The 26,694-nt window shown below is 42.9% G+C and overlaps 1 protein-coding gene across 1 annotated transcript in view; it reads left to right on the forward strand.

Annotated features, from left to right (window-relative positions):
• The window catches only part of LOC120791567 (LHFPL tetraspan subfamily member 6 protein), a 42,317-nt gene extending 18,040 nt beyond the window's left edge, over positions 1 to 24,277 (forward strand). The window contains exons 3-4 of the mRNA XM_040130012.1: positions 19,875 to 19,973; positions 23,483 to 24,277. Of these exons, the coding sequence (XP_039985946.1) occupies positions 19,875 to 19,973; positions 23,483 to 23,601 (218 nt within the window). The 3' untranslated portion in view covers positions 23,602 to 24,277. The remainder of the gene's footprint in view (positions 1 to 19,874; positions 19,974 to 23,482) is intronic.
• The last annotated feature ends 2,417 nt before the right edge of the window (positions 24,278 to 26,694 follow it).

Consider the following 26,694-nt stretch of genomic DNA (forward strand, 5'->3'; position numbering starts at 1 on the left):
TTTCGGTGAAACAAATAACTGATTATCTGACTTTTTCTGCAATAGATATATGCATATCCTTTATCTCAAACAACAGACCACATGTGGGCTGCTCCACTTTTGAACTGGAGAAAAATACTTTAGCCTCTTTCTCTCAACCACTGCTTTCTGCTGTGGCATGTCAACAGTGATCCAGACCTAATCTACCAGCCCAATAGCTAGGTCCCTTCAGGGAGCCCTGGGGCCCCAGGCCCGGCACCAGTGTCTCATCCGTCTTCCAGACAGGCCGCAGGCAGGGGCCGGCCTCGCGCCTGTCCCGTCGTGCTTGTATTTGTGGAGCTACGAGGGGATACTGGAATCTGAAGCCTTCATATGGTCACCAGGTGAGCAGTGGCCTGTCTCTTCCCCAACATTCTGTCCGTGAGCGTGGAAATGAAAATCGCTGAAGAGGTCCCTTTTTCGCTGCGGGGAGTCTCAAACCTCCTCAGAGGCAACAAGCATGCGTGACCACACTCACACACTGAGGTGACAATGAGCAAATTGCATGGGAAGTTAGTTTTACTAGCTTTGCTGTGTGTGCAGTTTCCTGTTTTCTCTTTTGGCCCCATTTTGTTTTCGGAGCTTCTTGCATATCACACATATATGTTTGCTGAAATAACATCTAGTATTATTGTTTTCTTCCTGTTGTAAATCTCAGTCAAAGCTTTGTCACGTCACCGGGCTAGAACAATAAGTCTCGCAGTTATGCAAACACATGCACATGGTGCCGAAGCAGCCAAAGATGCTCTTCATCAGTGTGTTTGTTCTCCATTACGCTAAGGTTTTAAGTAGACAAAGAGCTGTTTGCAAGTCATTTGTTCGCTTGTTTGCTTGTGTTTTGTCACACAATGCATTCATCTGACTGTAATTCAGAAGCTTTACAGTTCTAGTCTTTAGCAGCATTGTCCGAATCTTTAGAAGTTAGTGTATGAGCAATTTTGCACGGATTCTACCCGCATTCAAATTAAGATACACATCTTTCAACTTGAAAATGCGTTTTTGCAGAAACCCTAGCATAAGCATCAGTTTTACAGAAAAACTCAAAGAATAAAACTGAGTGCAATCTCGCTGACATTCAACATTAAAGCTCCACCATTGCAGCAGACAGACAGTCGGCCTTATGGTGAGTTGTTCATTCCGGCAAGTACACTCAGAAAGTCTTACAGTTGTGGCAAAGTGAACGACATGTTGCCCTCGACCCAGCTTCTGGAGGCCAAGCCCCTCGTTTGTCACTTTCGAGAGGAAGTCAAATACAGATTCAACAAACTTCGGCATAACACTGCAGTGAAAGAGACAAACGGCCTGTTTCAGCTGAAGCCAGACGCTGATTAATCATGAGATTTGAAATTACCCAATTTAATTTTTTTTTTCTGCAGAAAAATAACCCATGAAATGAGGCATTTTAGATAGCAGCTCATCTTTAACCGCCCCTTCCCTCATCTCTCACCACTTCTCTCTGCACCAGCACACTGAGTAAAGAATACATTAGAGGGTAATGAAATAAGGGCATTTAAAGAAAGATTTGAATTGAGTGTCAGTCATGGGTAGACGATCACATTACCAGTTGTCCGTTGCACTGACTTTCCTTCCCATTAAGAGGTATTATGAAAGCTTCTAAAATGTAATTACAGTGGAAATGGGCTCATGTCTGTGCTGCGGAAATGTTCAGGGAAAAACAGAGAATTCTATTTTTCTGTTCTTTTTCTTGTTGTCGATGCCCGTTTGCCGGTATGTGGAGACTTCATTAGATCAGAAAATCATCTTTTGGCAGCTCGGCTGTCCTGCCCTACATTTCCTGTGGAATGCATTTACATGAAATGAAAGAAATTGCGACCCACACTTGGTCCACTTGTAGGTACAAATCCTTGCAAACCCTGCACATCTTTATATCGAGGTAAAAAGGAGTTTCAGACGTTGAAGTCAGATGGTGAAGGTGGTTTTTAATCAGCCTCTTCCTCCTTTGTGCCCCAAACCTCAGCTCTGTTACCTCCTCTTTTTTCCACCTCCATTTCAGGGGCTTCTGAAGGTTGATGGGAGCTGCGGCTGGGGGGAGGGTTGTGCAAGGAAAGGGGCTCTGGCGGCCGCCCGTGGAATCTTTGCATACCACCAAAGAAAGTGGGAGGGATTTTTACACCTCTACCGGCTCCAGACGCCCCCTTCTCCCATTGCCTCCCAGGCAGCATCATAAACTGTGCAGCAGCAGCTGGTGTCGGAGAGAAAGATGGAGAGAGAGGACTGACGCCCTGCTATCTCACTTACCATCTTCCTTAAATAAAGGCCAGTAAGCCGAGGGGGGGGGGGGGGGTAACACAGAAGAGCAGAGGATGTGGCACCCATCCCTACAGCGAATCACCAGATGGAGCAGATCTAAATCAAGTTCCCCCTGCTATAAATACAATGGAAAACAGGCAGACATAGGGAATAATAAGCGGCAGCATATGCCATGGTCAACCTCTGTGGGTAGAAAAGGAGTGCCATTCCTCCTTGCTTTGCATTTCTCCTCTGAATTCGTCCATGAAGGCGCTCAGTTTAGCACGCACCACAGCAGAAGAAGCCCTGGCAGCAGGACACGCCAATCACACCAGTGGCCCTATTGCCATGTTTTCTCTGCTGAGGAAAAACAAGTTGTAACCAGTGAAAATTAACTTATGTGATCAAATGCTGCAGTCACCTTCATGGTCCAGCAACTGCTCAATAGTACAACAGACTCGGCACCTCATAGCTTTGTAATTAAATTTTGATCATTAGGCTAGTTGGGTTAAAAGCTGCCGTGTTTTTTTTTTTTCCCCCTCCTATCAGGTATCATAATCTTTGGATGAGTGGAGGAGGGTTTTCTTTGTTGCTTCTTTGAGGATCAATTAAGCCATCAGGGGGGAGAGACAGTAATAAGACGTGTGATCGAAGGTCTGTGTTCCTTGGGGAACAGTATTAAATTCATCACCGCCTCGTGTTCGCACATTTATCACTGGCACATTGCAACTTGTAATCAGTCACAGATGTCAGGGCTGGTGGTGACTTCTCTGTCACTCCCCGCGTCTTGACGCCGGTATCAGTTACTAAATAATGCATTTAATGCATTTTCCCTCAAACTGTAGACATCTACATGAGGATCTCATGTGGATTTTCATCACAAAAAACGAGCAAAACTGAGTGCAGTTTCCTTACTGCACGATGCCTGTGCAGAGGAAGGATATGGTGGCAACACCTTCCCATTAGAAATGAGCTTCCAGTTGAGAGTAGCACACTCCACACATGAAGTGTGATCCTGGGGTATGAATGTCTCATCTTCACATTATAACACATACTCCACATGCCTGTCTGGCAGGCAGAGTTGGCTAAGTCCATTTGTGGCTTTCTCTCGAGAGTTGGTTTCACGCTTCCTTCTACAAGTTGTTTTCATTCTAACAGCTGGTGTCAAAATGAAAAAAAGAAGAAAAAAAAAACTATGTCAGATTAAAAAAAAAAAAAAAAAAGGGGCAAAAACGTTAACTAAGGTGCTCGATGTGTGTATTCCTCCCAACCAATCAGAGTACAGACCAACTTCCAAGCTGAGGAGCTGATGGGTGAGTTTAAACGTTGTGTTGCCGAGGAGAAATGCAAAAACAGATTAAATCCAGCAGCTCGGTATCTACCAATCCAAATATTGCTATCGTCTGAAAAGAATTTAAACCACGCTGTACAAGAGTTGACTGACAGCCCTCTCCTTCACTCATTCATCTTTCTAAACCCTTTCCCTGCACCTGGCTGCATGAACACCCCACTCATTTGGCCGTCGTCGGTCTTTCCATCTGATTTCCAAATTAACTTCAAAATGTAATGATGTAACGTGATCTCATCTCATTGACCAGCAAAGCTGGTCACAAATGAGCCACGCAGCTAAGAATCACACCACATTTAATATCCACAACACCTGGTGGAAGTGGTTATTCTCCAGGTTTTTGAGTGTAGAAAAGTTTTGAGTCACGTCATCCAAACTGCTCCCCACAGTTCAGCGATTTGGTTCGCCAGCTGTCAGGCCCAGTCCGTTCTCATTGGATGTTTTCGGCTTTTACAACCTGTATGGTGGTGTAACGACGAGGCTTTCAGAGGATACAGTACAGCTCTCCAAACAAACTTTCTCCTCCTGACAAAACAAAATTTGACCGCAATAATGACCTCACGATGCACAAGTAGGTGTAAGTAAGAACTCCAACCAACAGTTTCAATTTCCTTCCCTCTGCCCCCTTATCAAGTAAACTTGCCTTTCTTAGGACCTCTCTCTCCTTAACTGATATCTGTTGGTTTACATTTCAGTAAAAGCATGTATATGGCATGTCTTTTTAAAGGCTTTTTTTTTGTTCGTTTGTGTCTGTTAACAGATTTTGATAAATATTTGATAGGTAAGGTATTTAGGCCAGGAATAGCATGGATACATGATGCCTATTTTTTCTTTTTTTAATCTGTATGCTGATTTTTTTAAAGCCTTCTTATATTGCTTTACGAGATTGATAGTGTGTGGACTTAATTCTTACCTAAAGACCTTTCTGAGGTTAGAGGCTGAGGCCAGCAGCAGATGTACTATATACTTTTGTCTGTTCTAGTAATTGCACTCCTGCCTTGCTGTGCTCACATTGTGTGAGAGTTAGTAAGTATCCGTAAGGCCCTCTGTAAGCGGTGTGGTGGATCCCTCAAAGAAAACATGGAGAACGCAGACGCTGTGAGAGTCTTGCAGAGTGCTGCCTGCCTAGTTGGACTCGCCATATGGTGTTGGTGGAGGAGCCAGCGCCTTCGGAGGATGGAGCCGTATGGGGGCAGGAAATACACAGACAGAGCAGTATGGCAAAACAAGACAGAGGAGGAATGTGAGTCTCCTCGCTGCAATGCAAACAACAGACCTAACATGAGTACATGCGGTATGACAGAGACAAATGGACGACAGGATAAGAATGGAATGTGTCAAAAATGACCTTCGAACTAAATTACAATGTGCATAGCATTTCATCTGTTCTCAGCACAGTAATGTCTTTTAATACATCGCTCTGCATCCGCATCTTTTCCGCTCTTTCTTTCTGTCGTGTTAAACATCTTAACAAAAGAGCTCTGATGAAATCTATTTTTCCTGGAAAGCGCCACAAGTGCTTTATTGAATTCAGCCCTTTCCGCGATCTCGACACTGCGAGTCAGGTCCGCTGCCATTTGACATTTGAAAGGCGTTTCTGTTCTGTTCTCTGTGACACACTTGAAAAGAACGATTGAGGAGCATTCAGAGGATTGATGAGAAACTAGAAGCTGGAGCAGAAACCAGCCCGAGGACTTTGTTAGCAGCAATGAATGGGTGGGTGAGAAGGAGGGGATGGCCCTCCTGTATTTTGTGTGACCTTTTCAGTACGACTCAGAGGATTTCGGTGCCATCTGTACCCTCCGGGTACCAATAATCCCATTGCTGCTACACTCAGCAGTAATGGGTACCTTAAACCTTTGCAACATGCCTCTGATCTTAGTCACACGCACACTTACAGGACCACACTCCTTTCTTTTTTGCAGTTTCCATCAACATACATCTTATATATCTAATTTGCATTTTTTTTTTTTTACCTCTTCTTGCATTAGTGACATTGTTTTCAAGTGTGATTAATAGTTAATGCTTACTCTCTGCATTTCTGTGGATATTTTGTCAAAACAAAACAGTTTTTTATGAGGGGATTTGCCAGAAATAAAATACATCACTTAGCTATTCAGTAATGCCTGCTGCTCAAATACCGAAACTAAAACACTCATACACAAATTTAATTAACATAGAGGTACAATTTATACACTTCAAAAATATCAAATAGGATTTTTCTCCTTTTGACCTTAAATAGAATGCACTATAGATGTATTTATTGTAGTTATTGTTGCTGCCATATCAGGTTTTCTCCATCTTAAAATGCATTTTCCGCCGCCGCAGATTGCCTTTTTTTTCTTTTGTAGTCTCTCTTAACCCTGTTGGCTGAACTTTGAAGTACTCCTAAATGAAAGTGTGTTTATCGACTCGCTTGTGCTGTCACATTTATGCTTATGTGCCTGCCGTGCCTGGGCTGTGAAGGAAAAAAAAAGAAGAAAAAAAAACATCTTTAGAGACTGAATACTGTGGTCCCTGTTGAGAAGAAGCCGATTTTAGCTTTGGCTTCATGACAAGAACTGAACATGTCGCAGAAAATAACAGGAATTCCAATGCTGCTTTGGACAAAGGAACTGCAAAAAAACCAAGCGTTTATGAATTACTCCTCAGATGTGAACTGATAACTCGTGAGCACACTCATACTCGCACCTGACCACCACCACCAAAGTCAGCATTATTCTTGATGTTGGTGGTCTATCCTTGGCATTTTCTGTCTCTGGCAACTTAATTCCCAATCTCGTTGTGTTTCTTGTTTCCTGTCAAATGTGTTGCAGCTGCTGGACGTTTTCTGCTTTTCTCTCCATGACTGTTCACCTCATTTTCCTCTGCTCTGCATTCCCATGTGTGGAGAACCGAAATCTTATGCCCTGACTCTGTTTTCCTCCTCTCTTGGTGAGTGAGACACAGTGGATGATCAAAGTCTTTCTTCCTCATTGTGGTGGTGGAAAACAGAACGAAGCTTCAGGATATGGCACAGATTTCCCTCAAGGATATATGCTGTGGACTGCCAGAACAGCTCTTCATATTATTCTCCTTTTTTTGTTGTTTTTACTGGTAATTAGTTTTACTGTGAACACCTTAAAATTGGTGCGGGCTAAAGATCTTTCCTCAGCCACAAAGAGACCACTTGAAGCAAAGCAGAGAGTAAATTGCGATATTAAACCCGGGGGAAGTGTTTTTGCCTCTGTTTGATAATTCTCTCATAATTTGAAATCCTTTCCAGAGGTGGAAGGTGACAACAAAGAGATTTGTATTTGTTGCTGCAAGTCAAAGTGATGGCAAAAAAAAAGCAGGATGGAAGAAACACACAAGATTGACAGTCGAGCACTAAGATGAGATCTAAGCCAAACTCTATTGGATTTGTGCACCGTGGCCATATGCAATATTTTGTCCTTGTCTGTGATTTATTATTGTGAAGCTCTCATGCAGAACAGATTTTTTTTCCCCTGTTTTTTTATTAAACTGGCTGAAGTGTGTAAGCGCTTCCCTGGGGAATGGTTCATCACTGGTTTGCCAGGACGCGACCAAAGCTTGCCTGCCTAACATATGAACCACTGGAGCAGCTGGAAGAGTTTTTTTACCCGGTGTACCCATGGCTTCTGCTGTACATTCATCTCAACATTGATTTTAATAGCTGGGAAGGTGGGGTTGGGGGTGCAACTTTTGAGGGATATAGGGTCCGCGAGTTGCAAAGTCTGATCTCATTTATAATTTTTTACAGCTTACAAGGAAAAACACTAGACTGGGTGATGAATTGCGGATGATTTTGTTTGGGGAAAATCAAGCCGGAAGTCCGACTCACATTTGCCTTTTTCTCAGGCATAGCCAGATCTAGCAGATAGCAGATCTTTGCATGCTGGCAACAACACAGCATGTGCAAATAAAGATCTTAACACTGAACCCCCCCCCCCAACCGCTCTTTGCCTGTGATCATCAGATCAGTTGCAGAGTAAGGACATGGTGACCTTCAGGTTTGGGGGATGGGGCATTTTTTCCTGAAGGGACTTACCCAGTGGGCTGAACTCAACCTCTCCTCCATCAAGAGTTCCCATGTTCCCAGACAACAGCGATTGTGTCTTAATGAATTCACTGAATACTAATCAGACAGCCTTAAGTCCAGGGGGTGGGGTAGGGCTTGACACAGACAAGGTCCTTTATAAATATGCAGAGGAATTTTTTTTACCCCGCTGTCATCACATTCCTTCTTATTTAGAAAACAGCAAAAACGAAATTGGGGTCGCTTGCCTTTGAGATATCTCTTTTAGCCTAGTCTGTTTTGTCACTCGTGTTGCTGTCCTACTTCATCTGTCAGTTAATATGCTTGTTTGTCTCATTATGAAGTTGTGACTATGCTGCTTTGATTTAGCTCATGTCCTGGGGATACCCTGTGATTGTTTCATCCTCACCGACTTCAACTCGCTCCATTTTACTGTGCGTATATTTCGCTGCCAAAACCCCGTTTATATAAATCTTTCAGCACCACTGGCCAGAGGTTATATCCTCTAACATTAATCAAGACTCAACAGACTCCTAATCTTTTATCCAAGTCCTGTTAGCCCCACGGACAAACTCTTTATGGCTCAATCAATCAGACTGACTAGCTCTGAAATGTCCAGTGATACATTCTCAACAGCCCTTTGGCAGGCTCTTCAGTCACTGCGAGGCTAGCACAACAGCGCTACAGTAATCAACATTCAAGGAAAAAAGATTCATCCCTCGAAAAAGAGTTTGCATATGCAGTGAATTATGATCTCGGACAATTTGTGAGCAGGAACAAGCCCCCCTTAAGACTTACAGGCACTCAAACCGATTCAATCACGGGACGTATTGTGGACGAGTGTTTTTGACGGTGAATGGGAGCCTTTGTGGACCCATTACATTACAGGGGAGAACCTTTCTGCCTCATCACTGAGAGCGCCGTAATGACACAGAGTTAATTTTGCTCCCAAGTTTCACAGTTTCTTCCTTCATCCAAATTTTATCTCTCATTTTAAGAGAGTCGTTCATGTTCATGAATACTGATGGAAATTTTACACAGCTCTGTCTGCACGGAACTAATACAACCCGAGGTCGGGAAGTGATTTGTATAATTGAGGGGGATCGCTGATGATTTTAATCCTGATGCGAGTCTGCCCTGGTCATAATTTAAGTGAAATCCCGGAGCAAATTACCTGCCACACCTTGGTGAAGTCAGAGGTCCCCATTTAAATCATAGTAATCCCATGGGAACTGAATTTGTCTTTTTTTTGTTGTTTTAGATGCAAAATTTTGCAAAGCTAGAGGCAGTAGTGGAAACTATAGAGGAATGCTTTTTGCAGGCGGTTTGAAGTTAAGCTTTGGTTAGTGACAATCTCTAAAATCTTTGACTTCACAGAATTGTATCCAATGCAATGAACTTTATTTTCTTGTTCTAATGGGTTTTTTTTTTGTTTTTTTTCAGAAAACACAGAGGTAAGGAGCTAGTTGATGCTGTGCTGTTAGTCCCGTGTGAACTGAGCATAAAGCAATAAGAGTGGAAATACCCTCTAACCGCCCTGACTGTTGGAGGAAACCTCTGGTGCTTAAAGAGCATTGTTCCCACATCTTATTGCATCTATTTTTCTTCTGATTTTTTTTTTTTTTTTCTCTTTGAAACATCTCGGTGAGGGGCAGTTTTGCGAGGACCCTGAAACTATTGATTTTCATTCGTCTTTGCTCCCCTGCTATAATCTGTGGATTCACCGACTCTTATGTCATGAATCCCTGCAGCTTGATTGAAGCCATATGTTTGTGGGAGGCGGCAGTGTAACAGAGGTGTGAAGTCTGTGTTGTTTGAATTGAAGTAAAAAGGAACCTGGCCGGGACACCATCCTGTTTTAAAATTTCTCATCTTATTGGAAACACATTTCAAGCCGATTAACTGCTCCATTGTTCATTCTGCTTTACATCATGGTTTTTCACATTCTCCTAAATGGACACAGGAGTAAATAAAGCCATGGATTATTTCAGATAATTATGAGTAATGTCTGTATTCTCTATAATTACCCATGTAAACAGTTTCATTCTCAGCCCACCTGCTAGTGCTCAACCCCTTGGGTTTCATCTTGTCTGGGTTCACACTCATCCAGTTGGCTTTATTTCTTTACCTTAAAATGTTTTTGATTTAGTTTGCCTCGGGGCTCAACCGACAGAATCCTAACTGTTTAACGAGATGAAGACTTAATGAATGTGCCTGACAAAACCACAACCAAGGCGTGACATTTAGCGAGTGCTCTGACCAAGAGGCAAAAATAATCAGCCCTCAGGCGCTCCACATATTTCATGACTTTTTCCCACACCAGACGCTTTTAACACCACGGTGGAACAACAAGGTGTCGCTGTCATGTCTCTTTTCCACACCATCAGCGTTAGGAAACTGCAGTTTATTCTAGATCGTATGTTATTACCCGTGGGTTCAAAGGACTCCATACAGCATAGTTAAGACGACAAGGCTTCACCAGGAGGCTGCGGTTTCATCGCTAACATTTATCTCAACATAATAGCATCCGCTTCAATTTACCCCAGTACTTTTCACTACCCTGTCAGAGATGGCATGGCAACATAAAAAGCAAGATAATAGTAAATCTTATTATGAAATGGAATTGGTAACCTTTTCTCGACATCTGTTTGGTTTCAATCTGTGGACTCATCGGGGCAGAAATAGCTTTTCACCCTTGAGCAGAAAGGATAAACCAGATACTGTATGATTATGTAGCATCACAATACCAATTCAATATCATACAAAATGTCAAAAGAACACACAGTCCTGCACAGCCTCTCCTTTGTATTGCCCTATTGTATTGCTCACGGATTACTTGACAAGTTACATAATGCGTCCTCAATTTGGCTATTTCCCGCTTCCAGAAGGGCTCTCAAATGTCACAATAATAGCATGTGATGAAAGAGGAGAGACATTGTGCGTCGCCATCGAACCTTTACCTATCAGTCTATACAAAAGTAAGAAGAAAAAAACGTTGAAAAAAGGTGACTTTCATGAACTTTGACATTTTTTTAAAAACATCAGCATACGCTACAGCCAGCAGCTGGTTAGCTTAGGATAGTATAAAGACTAGAAATAGGTGGAAACAGCTGGCTTGACTGTGTTCAAAGGCCACAAATGCCCACCTACCATAATACACAACAAGTTGTGACTATTTGATTTTTGTACAGATCAAACAAACAAGGAAAAACATGTTGATTAGTGGTTGTCAGACTTGCTGGTTGGTAGATTTTGACAGGCTTATGCTGTTTCCCCCTGTTTCCAGTCTTTGTGCTAAGTTAAGCTAACCGGCCACAGCTTGATATTTACATAATTAAAAAGGCTGTGAATATCAAATTCAGTGTTGGTGGACTCTTCTCTTCTCGTATCTGTCTTAACTGTTCACTTATGAAACTTGAATGAAACAGTTTCTCAATGTAAAAAAGTACTTAGTTCTCCAAATGGTAAAATCTACTGCTTCGGTTTTATGCTTTGATTTGAATGTAACCTATATAAAAGTTACATACCGATGTCATTACAACCTCCCTGGGCTTTAGAATGAGCCTCGTGTCTTCCTGAGATTCTTACTTGATGGCTTTTTCCATTACACCAACACAATGACATGCTGCCAGCAAGTAAAGTGACCTGTTAGTTCAGGGAATATTTGATTTTTGCGAATTAGGCAATGCTGCTTAAACTCCATCCTCGAGGGTAATAAGCTAGCCTGGTGTGTGTCCTGGTGGACAGCGTGAATTCAGTGGGCCGGCACTTTAAACACAAGCTATGGCACTTGGTGCCACTTGGCAGTGGGAGTCGTTTTTTCCTCGATCCCTGAAGCGTTGCATTGTCTTTTGAAAGGAGGTCCTTTGTGTTTGCAGTATGGAGCTGCTCCCATCACGAGCCCCAGTACTGTCAGCGAGGCATTTTGATGTCTGGCAGTGTCTGCGTGGAGGATACTAAAACATTCATTGCATATTTGGATGCTATTAACATGAATATTAAATCGTAGATTGCAGCGTCTTTGATTCCCCTCTCCCCAGAAGGCTTTGCGTTAGCATGTTTACCGCTCATTGTAAATGGTAATTAAGGCAGGAACGCGTCGCTGTAGGTGTATGCTGAATTATGGACACGTGGCCTAATGTCATGCCTTTCTGTCAGGCTCTGTCTGTGGGAGGAGGGTGCTGCTCAACACATCAGACATGACCCAGTTAGAGGAGCTACACTTGTAGGACCCTGTAAAGTGGATCCTACCCCGAGGAGGATTTCCATACCCTTTGGCTTTGTTGTTCTCCCCACATGTTTTCTTCTTCACTCGCGTCGCCTCTGCTGGATGTAACGGTCGTCACTTTTTAAATTGAAATTCCAGACTAGCATACTAATACACATTTGTATAATAGTTTGCAGTAGATGTCCGCACTCCTTTTTAGCACGTTTTTCCACTTACTTCGATTGTTTGAATTACTGAAATTTTCCGTTAAATGAGGCTGAAAAACTATAAGCTGGCTTTGACTCTATCTTTGTCATGTGCAAGTAAAGTAGCTTATTGTCACCACCCTGCCACCAAGCCTCAAAATGATAATACAGTGAGTCATTAAAATATTGCAAGATATTGCAAAAGCTAATCTTCCCTTTGACTTTAGAGAAAAACTGAGGCGGCAAATGAACGCCACTGCAGCATTTTAGCAGTCAGGTGATCTTGACATGGCAGGTTTTCTCAGTTACCTAGATACCCCAAACTCGTTGTTTCTGCTGTTCTTCATGATCTAGATTCCAGCGCTAGTTCATCACAGGAGTGACTACATTTACAAGAGGGAGTTAAATTTGTTCAACATTTTAGAAAAGCTAGAGGAGGAATTCCTCTCGGACACTGCCGAATTCTTTCCCTTCTTTCTTGAAAGGAGGGGGACGAATGCCCAATTTGCAATGTGAGATCCGAGGAGACATGGCTGAGGTCGCAGGGAGGCGTGGGTTTGTTGCTGGAAAGACTGAGACATACAGAAAATCTCTGTGCCCCCGTGTGAAAAGCGCATTCTCCCCACACACCCAGAAGATGTTCTCTTTTGAAAGTTATTTGCTACGTATTTAGCACACCCCAGCTTCATCTTGTGCACTTTTTATGCACTATGTTGTGCCCCTGAGCTATGGAGCTAATAGTGTTTTTTTTTCTTTTTTCTGCTTAATATATGCCCACTGATTAATGAACCAGTGGTTCATTTGCTCTTGTAATTGGTGTGTTTATTAATTACCGGTTGTAGTCGGAAACTGTGTGACAAATGAATGGTGTGATTAGATAAGGCCAGCCCTTGACAGAGCGCCTGTAGGAAAAGCACCGAAGCTGATCAGTATAACACAAGCTGCACTTTCTGCCCAGGGCCAACGATGGTGACTGATGGGAGGACATGGAAAGAAATGACACATTGTTACAGGAGAGTGGCACAAGCCAACAAGCCAGCGCATGCTGTACATTATTTATGTTTGGCCTTTTCCTTACGAGTACGCCATTTAAACTGACAATGTAGCAACTAAAGTAGTGTCACTTTTTTTGGTTTTCTTTTTCCTATTTTTTTTTTTATTACCACAACCTGAACGTTTACATACTTGTTAAGTATTTGTCAGGCTGGGATGAAGGTGGTCGAAAACCATCATCCAGTGCATTGTGTTGCACCGTGTTTTGCAGTTTCCTCCGCTGCGTGTTTTGCTGCGTGGAACACCCCGACCCTCTGGTATTCCTCTTAGCATTCCCTTTGGATCGACCAATGACAGTCAACAGCACCGCTAGCACTGCCTGAAAGCACCTGGATTTAGGATGACCTCCTCAGCTGGCTAGTTCTAGGAAGCTCTCTCCAAAGCACCTACATAACAACTGCAATAAAAGCAGAATGGACGACAATAGCTAATTTACATTCTGGTAAGTTTCTGAAGTGGAAACGGGCAGTTGTCAGACCTGTAGTGTATAGTAAGAGAAAAGATCTTACATTCTAGGATCTGTGAAAAAAATACGTTGGACTCTTAAAATAGTTTAAATTATATAAACAAAGCAAAGCAAAAGCATACAGCAAAACATCTTAATTTTAGATCATCCAAAGACCTCGATGGACCATAAATCCATGGTGCATTGATGAATGTTTAAGGTGCTGTATAAGTCCCAGGGGGCAACTGATGGACAGGAGTGTTTTGCGATTGTTTAACCTTTTCTCGGGGCTGGCTGTAGCAAGTACCAGAGGGAAGAGGGTTAAAATAGTCATGAAGAGGATGGTCACGCTCTGAACAAAATGCACACTGGCTGTAGAGCTTGCTTGTCGTAGAGCTCTTATCCTACTGGATGTGGTCAGTAACACAGTTTCCTGTACAAACGGCTGTGGACTGGAAGATCTCCAGTGCAGTCACCCGGTTTCTCTCAGAATATTCCAGCGGGGTTGAAACCTGCCGTTCAACCAGATCTTCGCCATTCAACACACCTCTTGTCCAACCGGATGACTGAGGTAATCTTTGGGAGGTGCTGTGCAGAAAAACCACAACAGAAGTGTTCAGCAAAGTAATATTGATAAGAAAAAACAGGATAACTGAAGACTACTACTTAACGAGCTTGATGTAGCTTTCGTTACAAGCCGAAAACCAATGAGCAGACCGTTGGCTAAGGAGTGCTTGAATGCCAGCCACTGGCAGCGAAAAGTATTTGTATGCTTCACTCTACACATCACACATCACACGTACTTCACAAATCCCCACTTTCTCTGCATCCCCCTCAACCTCCATCTCTCAGTGCTCCAGAATGTTTCAACTGAATCTCCAGATCCCCCCCCCCCTTCGCTCACATAAGAACCCCCGGCTTTGCCAGCAAAAACGCTCACACAGGAGTAAGCCCCTGTGAAAGCGACTGTCTTGATCCATCTCGAATGACAGAGACTCGAAAACATCATAAGGAAAAGCAGGCATGCAAGCTGCACATGTTGATGTGTGCCTTGTGTTTCAAGTGAAGGGGGGGGAAAAAAAAAACATGCCTCGACATGCAGGGATTGGTCGGTTGACAGATAAGTCACAAGGGCTGTTGAGGCTGAAGGTACACAAGAACCTGTCGCTGCCTCTGACTGAATCTCAGACGGGTAAACTGAGAGAGAATGAGAATGAGGTTAGCTGCACATGAACGTGTTAACAAAAATCGTTTTCATTAGAATGAGGGCAAATCTGTTTATCGATCAAATAAATGAGTCTAAATGTGTAACCGTATATATAGTAAGATGTGACATTTTGTTTAATTGAGCACAGTTGTGCAAAGATTTTACCAGCTATTTTCAGCTATTCTCTTCCATAAAGGCAACGCTCCATGAAATGTATTTATTTTTACAATCCATTTAGTATAAAACCATTAAATCTGACTTTTTTTTTTCTTTTTTTTTTAAACGAAAGCATAAAAAGAGCAGTTTTTTATGAGATAATTGCCCTTTTTGCAACTTGTTTCATGCATTTTCTGGAGTAATGAGGCATTTGATTGATCCCAAAGCTGGCTTAATTCTGTCTTCCTTCATTATATCGTCATTGTTGTCTGGAAAATTGTCTTAACATATGAAAGCACATTGAGAATGACTGGCAGTCTCTGACCCCTTTGGCATTTTTTTTCAACTCTCGTAAGAAAAATTGGATTTTAAAACAGAATAAGATTTGTAAAGGTGGATATTAGTTTTTGAAAGTGCGCAGTCCTGCCTTCCCAGGTGTGGTTGCCCTTACATTTCCCTCTCTCTTTCGGATCATCCTCCAAGCCCAGAAGGGAATGTCTTACATTAAGCCGGCCCATTCAGGCACATCCCCACTCCAGTTCCCTGGCCACCAAAATTCTCTCCAGCTTAGCGGCAGCCTTTTCTCCCTGTCCTCTTTGGCCTTTTGAATGATAACCTTGAATGGTATTGTCTCGGGGCATGAAGGAGGGTAAAGAAATTCCTTTGTTCTTGACAGAGAGCAGGAAGGCCTGACAAAAGGCATCAGCACTCCCTAAATCAGAGAATGTGGGGGATATGAAAAGGGGGCAGTTTTTCTTTCAGGTAAAAAGCGTCGACAGAAAAGGATGGGGAACAATGGGTGGAATAAAGCACTTTTCAGTTCACTTTTTAAAGCACTGAAAATGCGATTTCAAGAGTGAGCTCAACTATAATGATGAAATCTAAGGAAAGGACATGCAGAGGAGAGATCGCTATATTAGACTAGATTTTACAGATTGAACCCTGATATGTTGGACTGACTGTGTTTGATTGAGTCCATTTAACTGAAGTCTTCCCCAGTTCATAGAATAGCCTTTCAGAGAAGCCATTAGGCCTGAGATAGTCATTCGTATAACGACCGTAAGGAGATCAATTGAAACTCGATCCGTGCATAAGTCGACCCCTTCCTCTTCCTCTTGACCCCCTCCGCCAGAGAGGACTATTGGGCATCAGCCGGCTGCCATAGCAACTGAAACAAGACTCCAGAATAGGCTAAGATTTTACAAACTGTGGTTGTTAGCGAAAAGCAGCAAGGTAAACAAACCTCCCAGGTCTGTGTTGATAGAGCAGCACTTGAACCTCTCCTGATCTCCCAGAAAGCCCGGCGCATCTTTAAGTTTGACCTGAGGGCTGAGACGCTGCCGAAGGGAAACTTCTTATTTTGATTCCTAATAACCCCTGTGGAAGTTACACCCAGTGGCTGTGGAAGCGGTGTTGGCCAGATTTCTCACGTTTATCATCTTTCCTGTCTGTCTGTTCTACAGTGTCCTGTAGTGGCTGCGTGGCTGCTGCGACAGCCTTCCGGTGGCTTCCACCAACTGCCCGCGTGGCAGCTTAGTGGAGTCCTGCGACGGTGTCGTCGTGAGACGGCCATCTGGTCGCAGCAAAATGAGCTGCTTGTTGAAGTTGATCGTGTTGAGTGAAAGAGAAATCAGCCTTTCTGTTTTAATGCAGTCAAATGCTGTTTATTATTTATTGGATATTCTACTCTGCTGCGATTCATGTTTTTTCTCAGAATTTTTCATTCCACATAACATTCAAGAGTTGAATTTGTCAATTTTCTATTGCAGTGTTTTCTTATTTGACCTAAGTTTTTGCTCTGCTATCTCACTGTTTTCTGCCACAGTGAACCGATTTTTCCTGCGGGGATCATTAAGCTTTATCTTATCTAGCAAAGTCTAGCACATGGTTTAGTGCTTGTGATTGTAGCATGACCACAGTCTCAGTTGTTCCCAAGCCGGGGGCCAGGACTTTAGATATAGGTCAAGAAATTTGGGGGAATTCACAAAAGGATTTACTGGAAAAGAAACAACAAAAAAAACAAACACACAATCCAAAATACAAACTGTCTTTATATGCGGTCTGTGGCAGGAGGTCACGAGAAGGCCTTGCTTCAGTTTAAGGGGTCAAAAGCCAAAAAGTTTGAAGGGCCACTGTAGCTGACAACCACATGCTAAATGACACAAATCCCCGGCTGTTTGTGCAGATCGGGGCGCATCGGTGTCAGCTTGGGAAATAAGAGGGACTAGAAGTATCTGTCTACAACAGCATGCATGGAGAATCAGAGCCTGAGGTAGTTTCCTCTCACAAGTCCACACTTCCTTCAAGCAGCTTGGCTCATAAACATTATGTGAAAGGACGTCTTTCATTCTTGGTAATCTTTCTCCCACATCCCAGTCACCAGCCTCCCTACCTCTGCTTCGCAATAAAACCCACATAGTGAGTGTGGAGGATGGGATTTGATGGAATTAACTAACCTGGGAAAAAATAAAGAAATACATACAATAAATAAAAGCCAAAAGAGAGATGTAGGACCGCATATAATACGGCATTGTATTACCCCTCGACGTGGCGATGTGTTTATATTTTAGTTCATCCGCTCCCACAGTGATCTGTGTTTCACAGTATCTGTCTTAATAGTGTCATGGTAACGTGCGAGTGCTCACGCTGATTTCGCCCACTGCAGTGTTGCAGGCTCAGTGAGTTTATCCCCAAAACCAATAGAAAACACCGACAGTTCACCCAGGAACCTTTTATTTTGTTTTGTTTTTTGTGGTCACACATTGAAACCGAGCTCTTGTCTTTCTTGTGGCAATAGTTTTCCCGCCCGCCCGTAGTCTAGGGGCCATTTTCAGTACTCACTGTCATCATCTGACCTGATGTGGAAACTATGCACTGAAGTCTTTCTTCACCCGTTCTTCCCTCTGAGGGGCCTGCTACAGAGCAGCAGCTCTTTACGGTTTTGATGATTTTAACAAATGTGTTAATCAAAGTATGATTGAGAATCCCCCATAAATCTTGATTTTTCAAATGCAAATTTTACACTTTGCTGGATAGAGTAACAATGGCTTTGTGAAACAAAACCACATTTTGCCTGTGTTCATTTTTTTCTTCCCTTTTGCTGCAAGGAAATTCAATTTGATTACATGCTGCCGTATCCCGCTGCATTACACAACACTTGAAAGAGAATTTCTGATTTTGTTAAATATTAATCATGAATACATTATCCTGCTGGCATGCTTTACAGTCTTTACTGTTACAAATTTGAATCAAAACACATTTGATAACATTATATAACTACGAATATTTTAATGCTCCTAAATGCATTTTTGTGCCTTGTGTAAAATGGTGGGTTTTTATGTTCATCAGGGGTCCACAGTGGCTGCTTGTACAGGGATTTACATCAAATGCTCCTATGTTACTTTCGCTGTACTGCTCTGCGAAAGGTAGTCATTTTGGGTCCGAAGCAGAAACTCATCTGACGTCCTCTTAAGGGTCTGAAGAAGAAACGGCTGAGTTGTTACATATGAAAATCCCCGGATCCCCCTCAGATCCCGAGCTATGATGACACAGACTTGGTCCGAGCCTTTTCATATCCCTTCATTCTCATCAGCATGCCGGAGTTTCACTGAATTGATTTTCTACCACGGATGCCATAATCAGCCGGTCTATTTTCTCCCAGAAGCAAGCCGATGACATTCGCTGTCCTCTTGGCTGCGACTGGGGAGACACAGATGTCTTTCTCACTTTTCCTGCTCCACCTCAGATGTTAGCCGGTTTGTGTAGCCCATCTGCATTAGCATGTGGATTAATTCTTGCTTGTTATCTGGCCTAGATGTAATAAGGCGGTCCTGGATGGCAGGGGTAATCAGGTTGGAAGGCAGAGCTTTCTTGCCTTCTCCTCCGCTGCTGCCATCCTCGCATCCCAAAACTGATAGCGGGGCAGAGACATTGGAGGGGATTAAGCTAATGTGATGGCAGAGCCACCTACCAGGGGCCCCCACAGGGTAATTTCAAGAGACAGGCCTTGGCACCCAGGGAATAACTTGTCAAGAACCTGGCTACAGGCAAATATTGAGGATATTAATCCTTAATGTAATGGCCTTGGCTAGATTTTACTCTTGTCTCTGTGTGCAGCTTTAAGCACAGTCATAAGTCTCTTTAATCACTGACATAAAGCAGTCCCTCAAGGATTTTCCAGAGTTTTACAGTAATTATTGCGTGCCCGAAAAAAAATGCTTGTTTTTTTCGCTGTTTTCCTCTGTGAGAAATTGCCACGCTATTTGCATATGTTCGTTGTTCATTTACAGCTGTTTTAAGAGCTGCTGGCGGAGGAGTGCTTTGTTTTTGGTGCAGTAAAAATGTGATGAAATGTCAAAGTCACAATCCGCCTCACTTTACAAAGGGATGTGAGGCTTGTGCAGAGGTAAAACTGGTGGAACAGGTCAGAGCTGCCGCCCCATCAGCATCCGCTGGAAACGGTTGATAAGGTGGGAAAAAAAAGGAATCACTTTGGTAAGGTCACACACATCACGCTGTTGGAGAGCGGCAGCTCATTGTCTGTTTGGTCATTTTAATTAAAACATAAATGAAAGAATGAGAGGGAATCCAAACAAAACCTGAGTTTGAATTCATTTCGGCTCGCCGGATATCTGGATGCAACAAAGAAAAAAGAAAAAACAACCCACTGCTTTGCATTTTGTCTTCCTCATTAATGAAAAGATTCTTAAATGATTAAAACCCACATTGGCGAGGTCTCACAAAAACAATGCAGACCTTCCTCAAGGAGCTGAGTGAACACCTTGACGATGAGAGTTTGTCCTTGCTGCAGTTTTCCCCTCACCATCAGCGTCTTGTCAACCTCCAGCCACGCTCGGTGAAATCTTTTGAACCTCCAGCGATCAGTCAAGTTACTGCAATTCCTTCCTCACCGACAGTCTCCCCTTTCTCCTCCCCTTCGTCTCAGGTCTGCTCATAGGATCGGGCTGTGCACTCTATCCGCTGGGATGGGACAGTGAGGAAGTACAACAGACCTGCAACAACAGCTCGGACCAGTTTCAACTAGGTAAGATGTCTACCCGGAAGATCCATCACACACACACACACACACACACACTCACACAGACGCACCTACAGCCTGCACACAGCGCCTGAATTACACACAGATGCTTCAACCCTGACTGTTCAAATTTGTCCCGTGTTTGCTGAATGTTCTGCTATCGGAACAGATAAATCTGTGAAAAAGTTGGACAGGGAGAACAGACTTTACTATCTGGCCCTTGACATTCTGCCTTTTTTAGGGGCCAAACAGACAAAAGTCTCCGGTACTGTCATTTACTGAAGAGACTTGATCCCCCTGGTATTTTAAAATGTATGAACAAAAGTCAACAGAGCCTCCAGTTGCTGTCAATTTCTGAAGTGTTTTATAGCTATACATACGTGCTGATAATAAGCGGGGGCTCCTTTTGTGCTCTGTATTCAGCTGACATTATCAGGACTATCTCGCAGACAGTAATGTGCTACTGTATCAGACAATAGGGCCGGTGGAGGAGCTTTTCATGCTGCAGCTTCTCTTTTATTTGGTGCTAAGCAAATAGTGTGTGATTTTTTTTACCTAATGGAGGAGATTTTTTTTTTTTAGAGACTCAAATTAATGTTAGTCCCAAACATCAGAGCAGTACGCGGAGAAATCCATTTGGTGGGGTTGGAATATATGAATTAAATTTCACAGGTATAACTTTGATGAAAGCTGTGCAGCCCATAACCTATGTAATCAGGCGACACCGAGTACGCTTAGATTTGCGCTCTCTTTTCATTTACTTCAATGTCCACCATGCTAGAGTTTCTGCCACTTTTAAGGTTTTTTTTTTTCTACTCCTATCCTCACACGTGAAGATCCGCGGAGTTTCTACATGTATATTGAGCTGTATTACTACAACACCTATTAACTGCTGACCGAAATGGTGTGGCTTGTTACAGAAAAAAACGGTTAAGTCCCGGAAGGGTCCCCTGTGTGGTGCGATTTTCATTACACCTCGTAATTACGCAAGGGAAGGTTTTTGACCCGGCAGTGACACCGGAGCACCACCAGACAACGAATATTCATATCACATTTCATGGCAGCCTAGTCAGTGGTCGGTGAGATGTGTATTGTTCCGGTCAGGTGGATGGACTAGCTCTCGGAAAGACCAACATCGCCAACAAGGCGAAAACAACAGTTACGTCCGCTCTGTTATCATGAAGTTAGGAAATGCGAGTTAATCGACGTTAACCAGCCGTATGCATTAGGAACGTTGTATCTCTACTGACATTAAAGAACAAGAAAGGGCTTTCAAAACACAGCCAACAATACAACGCTGGGTTTTGATACGTTTGCAGTCGTGTAAATTGGATGGATACTTACAGATTACAGCTGCCTTTCTGTTAGCAGATAGACAGATAGTCTATTCTAACAGCATCTAAATCTAGACAGCCTCCTTATGATCCAAACAGATATGATCCTGACAGGTTCAAATCCCGAACCGTATCATATTTAATACTGAAACTTCAGGCAATGGAATCTAGGGTTATTACGTTGAATCTCAGGTTTTTCATGTTGGGATTCCCTCTTTGAAAGAACAGGCTCTCGGTACATGTAAATTATTGTTAACAAGTGTGTTTGCAGCAGTGTGCTGGTTAGTGCCGCTGGCAAATTATATTTGCTTGTTGAAGATGACTGCACCACAGTTATTTCAGTTCCACCTCATTCTTGTTAGCGCCGTGACAGGGCTGCGATGTTCCCCCACGAGAACAGTGGATTTCACACAAATGATGCGTTTGCCACGAGGAGGACTTTGAATCTCTCCTTTATAGACTCATTCATTAATCACCCGGAGAGGAGTCAGTGCTTCAGTTATTCAAAGATAACCTTGAATGTAGCTGCAGGGCACATTAACTGCAGGTATGTTTGCCGTGAGAATGAATTGATTGCTTTGACCTGCTAATTTAGCAAAATTGAATATACCCACATCCTCTCAATAGGTAAACTACAGCCACATTATGAACGAGGGGGGAGCTCATTTTCATTAAATGCGACTCCCAACACAGGGAGAGAGATGCAACATAAAATGAGAAGCATTTTCAGTTGTGGCTGTTGAGTTGGGTTTCCATGGTGAGGAGAAGGCTGATGTGATTTGTCAATGAGAAAACCTCCTCGTCCTACCACCCGGCTCGTAATTAGATAACTATATTCACTCGGTATTCAGTTCTTCCCAAAATTTGATGCGATGTTCAAGTCTTGATGGTCATCGCAACATTTTCCACGTCTAGAATTAGATGGATGTCATATCCTTGTTTAATAACGCACATAATTTCCTCTGAGGATTATAGAGGATGCGTCTTAATGAGGCGCTTTATGTTTTAATTTCTGTTCGCTCTCAGCTTTCGGCTCATTCTCGGCCCCTTTCGCCACCGGTGTGCTTTCCAGAAGTCTCTATCGTGAGAGTGCATTTGCCACATACCAGACTGTCCGTTTTCCAAATGAAGTCAAACTATGCTCGGTGCATTTGCTTCGACGGCGCTAACTGTTTTTCTCAAGGGGAAGGGAAATGTAGTGCCTCGAACAAAAATGTTGAGCAGTTCACAACAGTTGCTGCTCCTAACACCAACATGTTAATGTTACGTCAAGACAAGACAAGAATGGTGGAGAACGATACAGTACGCACAAATAGATCAACATTTCAAATGAACGTATGTATTTTAAATGAAACACAACTGACACAACAGTTATATTATCAGCAGGATGTCACGTTCAGTCCTTACTACACTCCATTACTGCTCCCTAATACACAATACACATACAACTTTAATATACTGCACACATCCATTAACAATTAATAGTTGTACAAGATTGTGTACAGACATTGTTCCCAGCAAGTTAGTTTTCAAGATCAAGCGATTCTTTAATTCTGCAGTCATACCCTTAAAACTTGAAATGAAGTAAGAACCTTCGGTTCAGGTGGATCAGAGAGGATCCGAGCCGAGAGCATCATTCACTTGAATGATGATAGTGGTCCAGGCTCTATGTGCACACAGGACGCTAAAAGTAGAGGCGTTACATTTTAAAACTGTGAATACGGACAAGATCCCCACGTCAGAAACAGCAAAAAGATTATAGCGTGAAAGTCTTATTAAAACTGCTATTAACATAGCAGGTACATGACTCGAATACATCCAGTTTTATATCCTACTGCAGTAAATCTCAATGAAGTAAACTGTTTTAAATTTCTGCTCTTGTAGAGAAGTTTCGTTTTTTTTTTTCCCCCTTTATTGTAGAAGTGATATGAGAAATAATGTCTGAGTAGTTTTTCTAAAAAGGCTCTATAAATGTAGTGTAAACAGTGCGGGCCTCGTCTGACACTCGGAAGATCTGGTTAACCAAAAACCAGTCAGTTGTTCCTCGGCCAAAGGCTTATCTGTCCGAATTTGACTGAAATCCATTCATGGGTTTTGGGAGATATCCTGCCGACAGAGGGACAGATAGATAAACGGAAGGGCGAAGTGATATCGTCCTGAATCCTCTGCTTTCCTCCGCAGGTTCCTGCCAGATCGGCTGGGCATATTACTGCACAGGGGCGGGGGCGGCAGCTGCCATGCTGCTCTGCACTTGGCTGTCCTGTTTCGCAGGGAAGAAGCAGAAGCAGTACCCGTACTGAGGAGAGAGAGAGAGAGCATCAGAGAGACGGGGACAGGCAGAGACCTCAGGCGGTACGACAAAAGGGAGAGGGCTCTGACTCTGTGGACTCACAGCCGTACAGCACACCAGGCACCAAAGACACCAAGTCATTGTGGTGCACTGCACATCATGGGACACTACTCATCTGACGACTGCAGGGACTGTTTCATAATACAGCACACACACACACACACACACACACACACATGGCTTTGAAAAGTGTTTCTTCTCTTAAAATCTGTTCTTAAAAGAAAAATATATGGACCAATCTTGTTTGTAAAATTGTTACATAACTATTTCTTTACCGAAAAGAGCATTCTCTTTTCTTGTTTTTTTTTTTTTTTGTCTTCCTCTCCTTCGGTCATTGATGTTTATGTGATAGCGTGCCCTGTGATTAAGAGAAAAGTAATATTGCTTCAGTGTTACGTGAAGTGTTTCTGTCTCCTCTTCATATCTCATCCTTGCCTTAATCACAAACTAAAATGCAATAATCCCTATAATGTAAAGCAATCCAACACTGGCTGCCTGCTTCCTCAACTCAGTCTTTTCAGATTCCAAAAATCTAAGCATAGTTTATTTAACATATTCATGAGATATATGTTCTGTATGATAATGTATTTTATCATATTAGCACATGTTTTGTATTCACTGTTCAGATTATTCTTTGTCATTACTTTTGTTTTGTAAATAAATGTTTACTGAATTTCTGGATTTAGAGTGTTATTCCAGTCACACAGCACGCCCTGAGGTGAACCCGACCGACGTGCACCTACATTCCTAAAAAGCTTTTCCCATGACCTCTTGATCTCCGTAGTGTTCACTACATGTGGGAGTCCTTTTTTTTTTTTTTTTCTTTACCCGAATCGATAAAGAGGATAAGGACAGGCAGTGCAGTGAATTTAAAATTTCCCTTTTATTGACAAGGTAAGTCCCACGACCTCTAGCCAGATTATTTGCCTTTTGATCAGGTTACTCGGCTTCAAAGCTTCAGAGTCTTCCAGACAATGCCCGAGATGCAATACTACCCTGGGACACTGAGAAGCTGTGCAGCCATCAGCTTAATGTCAAGGGGGGTGTCTCAAAGTTCCTCGACCTGCCCTCATAGTGTGGATAACACGAGCGGTAACCTTTTCATAGCAGTTACCACGGTGGTAAGGGTGTCATCGGAGGCACGAGCTGCGCCCAGCTTTTCAGTTACTATTTTTAGTCTTTTTTTTTTTTTTTTTTTTTCCCCCGCCTCTGTTTTTCCTCCTTTGATTCACAAACAACACTTCAGAGATTCATCCAAACCCGAGTGTACGAAGTCAGCTCATTTACAATGCAGCTGTCTCCATGTGTTTGGCCCTCATTAGCATGCCCATTTTCTCACAATGCTCAGCATCCCCCAGATAACGACAGCCCCCCCCCTCTCCATACTCACTTGAGAAATCTCTCTCAGCGCTCGCTCTGTTTAATATGTTCCTATGGCTCCTCTGCATCCTGCTCTCTCTCTCTCTCTCTCCCTCTGATCCGCTGTGCTGATTGATATCACCAGTGATTGTTACAGAGTGTCAGATGCCTCATCAGCGGAGGATGACACATTGGGGTCAAGTCGGAGCGTTCCCTCCTTTATATCAGTACCCATACCTCAAACTGACAAGAGTGCACCGTGCAATCTGAAGTCTCGTTACTCGTAGGCGGCTGTTTGTCTTAAAACATGCAAAATGTGTGGTATCCAGGGAGTACAGCCGCTCTCATCAGCTGCTGAGTGAAGGGATATTACAGCTGTTGGAAAGGATGGGAACTTAGACTGATCAGAGCTACTTTTTGCTGTGAGGACTCTTAAGCGAGAGGACCACACCCTGTTTTATACTCACCTTCGTTGTCCCGTGAAAGAGGCATCAATCTCTGACAGATATGTCAAAACCTGGAAAAATAAAAACCAAAACTGTCAGTGTGGCTTGATAGCAATAGGGAAAGAAAATGTCTTTTTTCTCATTTGGGTGAACTTACCCTTTAGGAGCACCTCTCAAACCTACAGCGGCTGAGCGTTTGATACGAAAAACACTGTGGTCGTAGTATCACTTCAACGGGTAGAGCCGAGAAACGAATGAAAATCGGCCAAAACTTAAACTGTACGGTCAAAATAACAAAATATACATCTATTTAAAAATGACAGGGATTTACTTTTGTTTTCCATTCATGACCATAACATTTACGCTTTGTGAGGACGAGCGGGATCACTAGTGGATCAGCTTTTCAGAGCTGTGGTATAATTTGATCTTGATGATTTGATCTGAAAGTTAGACTAACACACGTCTTAGCAAAGATTTCTCGGGCCGGATCCAAAAAGTTTTGTTAGTTTAGTTTAGGTTTTTTTTTTTTTTTTTTTTTGTCCTTGCTAATAATCCTTAAACTTGGAGGAAAATGCCATGGGAGGAAGAGAGCATGAAGGGAAATCAACAAGGACAATCAAACCCCTATGTGAACACTATGGCATCAGTTGAAAACACCCATATTGTGCAGTGACTTTTTTAATATTGTTGGAGCGGGGATTATTTAAGGGAGAAAGCACCTAATCACCATTAGAGAGCTCAGCCTTGGCAGCCAGTTAGAGAAGATACTTCTACATCAATTAATTCTTTCTAATTAATTTTTTCCCCCCGACAGTACTCCAGCGAGATAATTCCTGCCCTTAAGAGCAACTCTGCCTAAAAAAGGTTTTGTGCTACTATAACACCAATCTCCATAAATATATTGCATAATTGATATTGCTGCAGCATAGCATAATAAGGAGCCACGACTGCAAACGTCTAGAACCTGTACAGAATAATCGTGGTGTGTCACCCTGGTAACCCACAGAAATCATCAGCAGCGGTTGTAACTGTTATTTTGTTGTGTAATATATGTGAATGTACTGGCAGTGGAGTAAATAAAACTAGTCTGAAAAAAAGGAGCTTCAAGTCCTGAAGTATCTGCAGCACAGTAACTAAGACAGTCGCCCAGGAGAACCTGCCCAGGGTGTTCCCCGCCTCCAGCCCAATGTCAGCTGGGAGTGGCTCCAGCGCCCCCCCCCCCCCAGCAACCCCTCAAA

Source organism: Xiphias gladius, chromosome 7 (assembly GCF_016859285.1).
Source record: "Xiphias gladius isolate SHS-SW01 ecotype Sanya breed wild chromosome 7, ASM1685928v1, whole genome shotgun sequence".
Lineage (NCBI taxonomy): Eukaryota > Metazoa > Chordata > Actinopteri > Istiophoriformes > Xiphiidae > Xiphias > Xiphias gladius.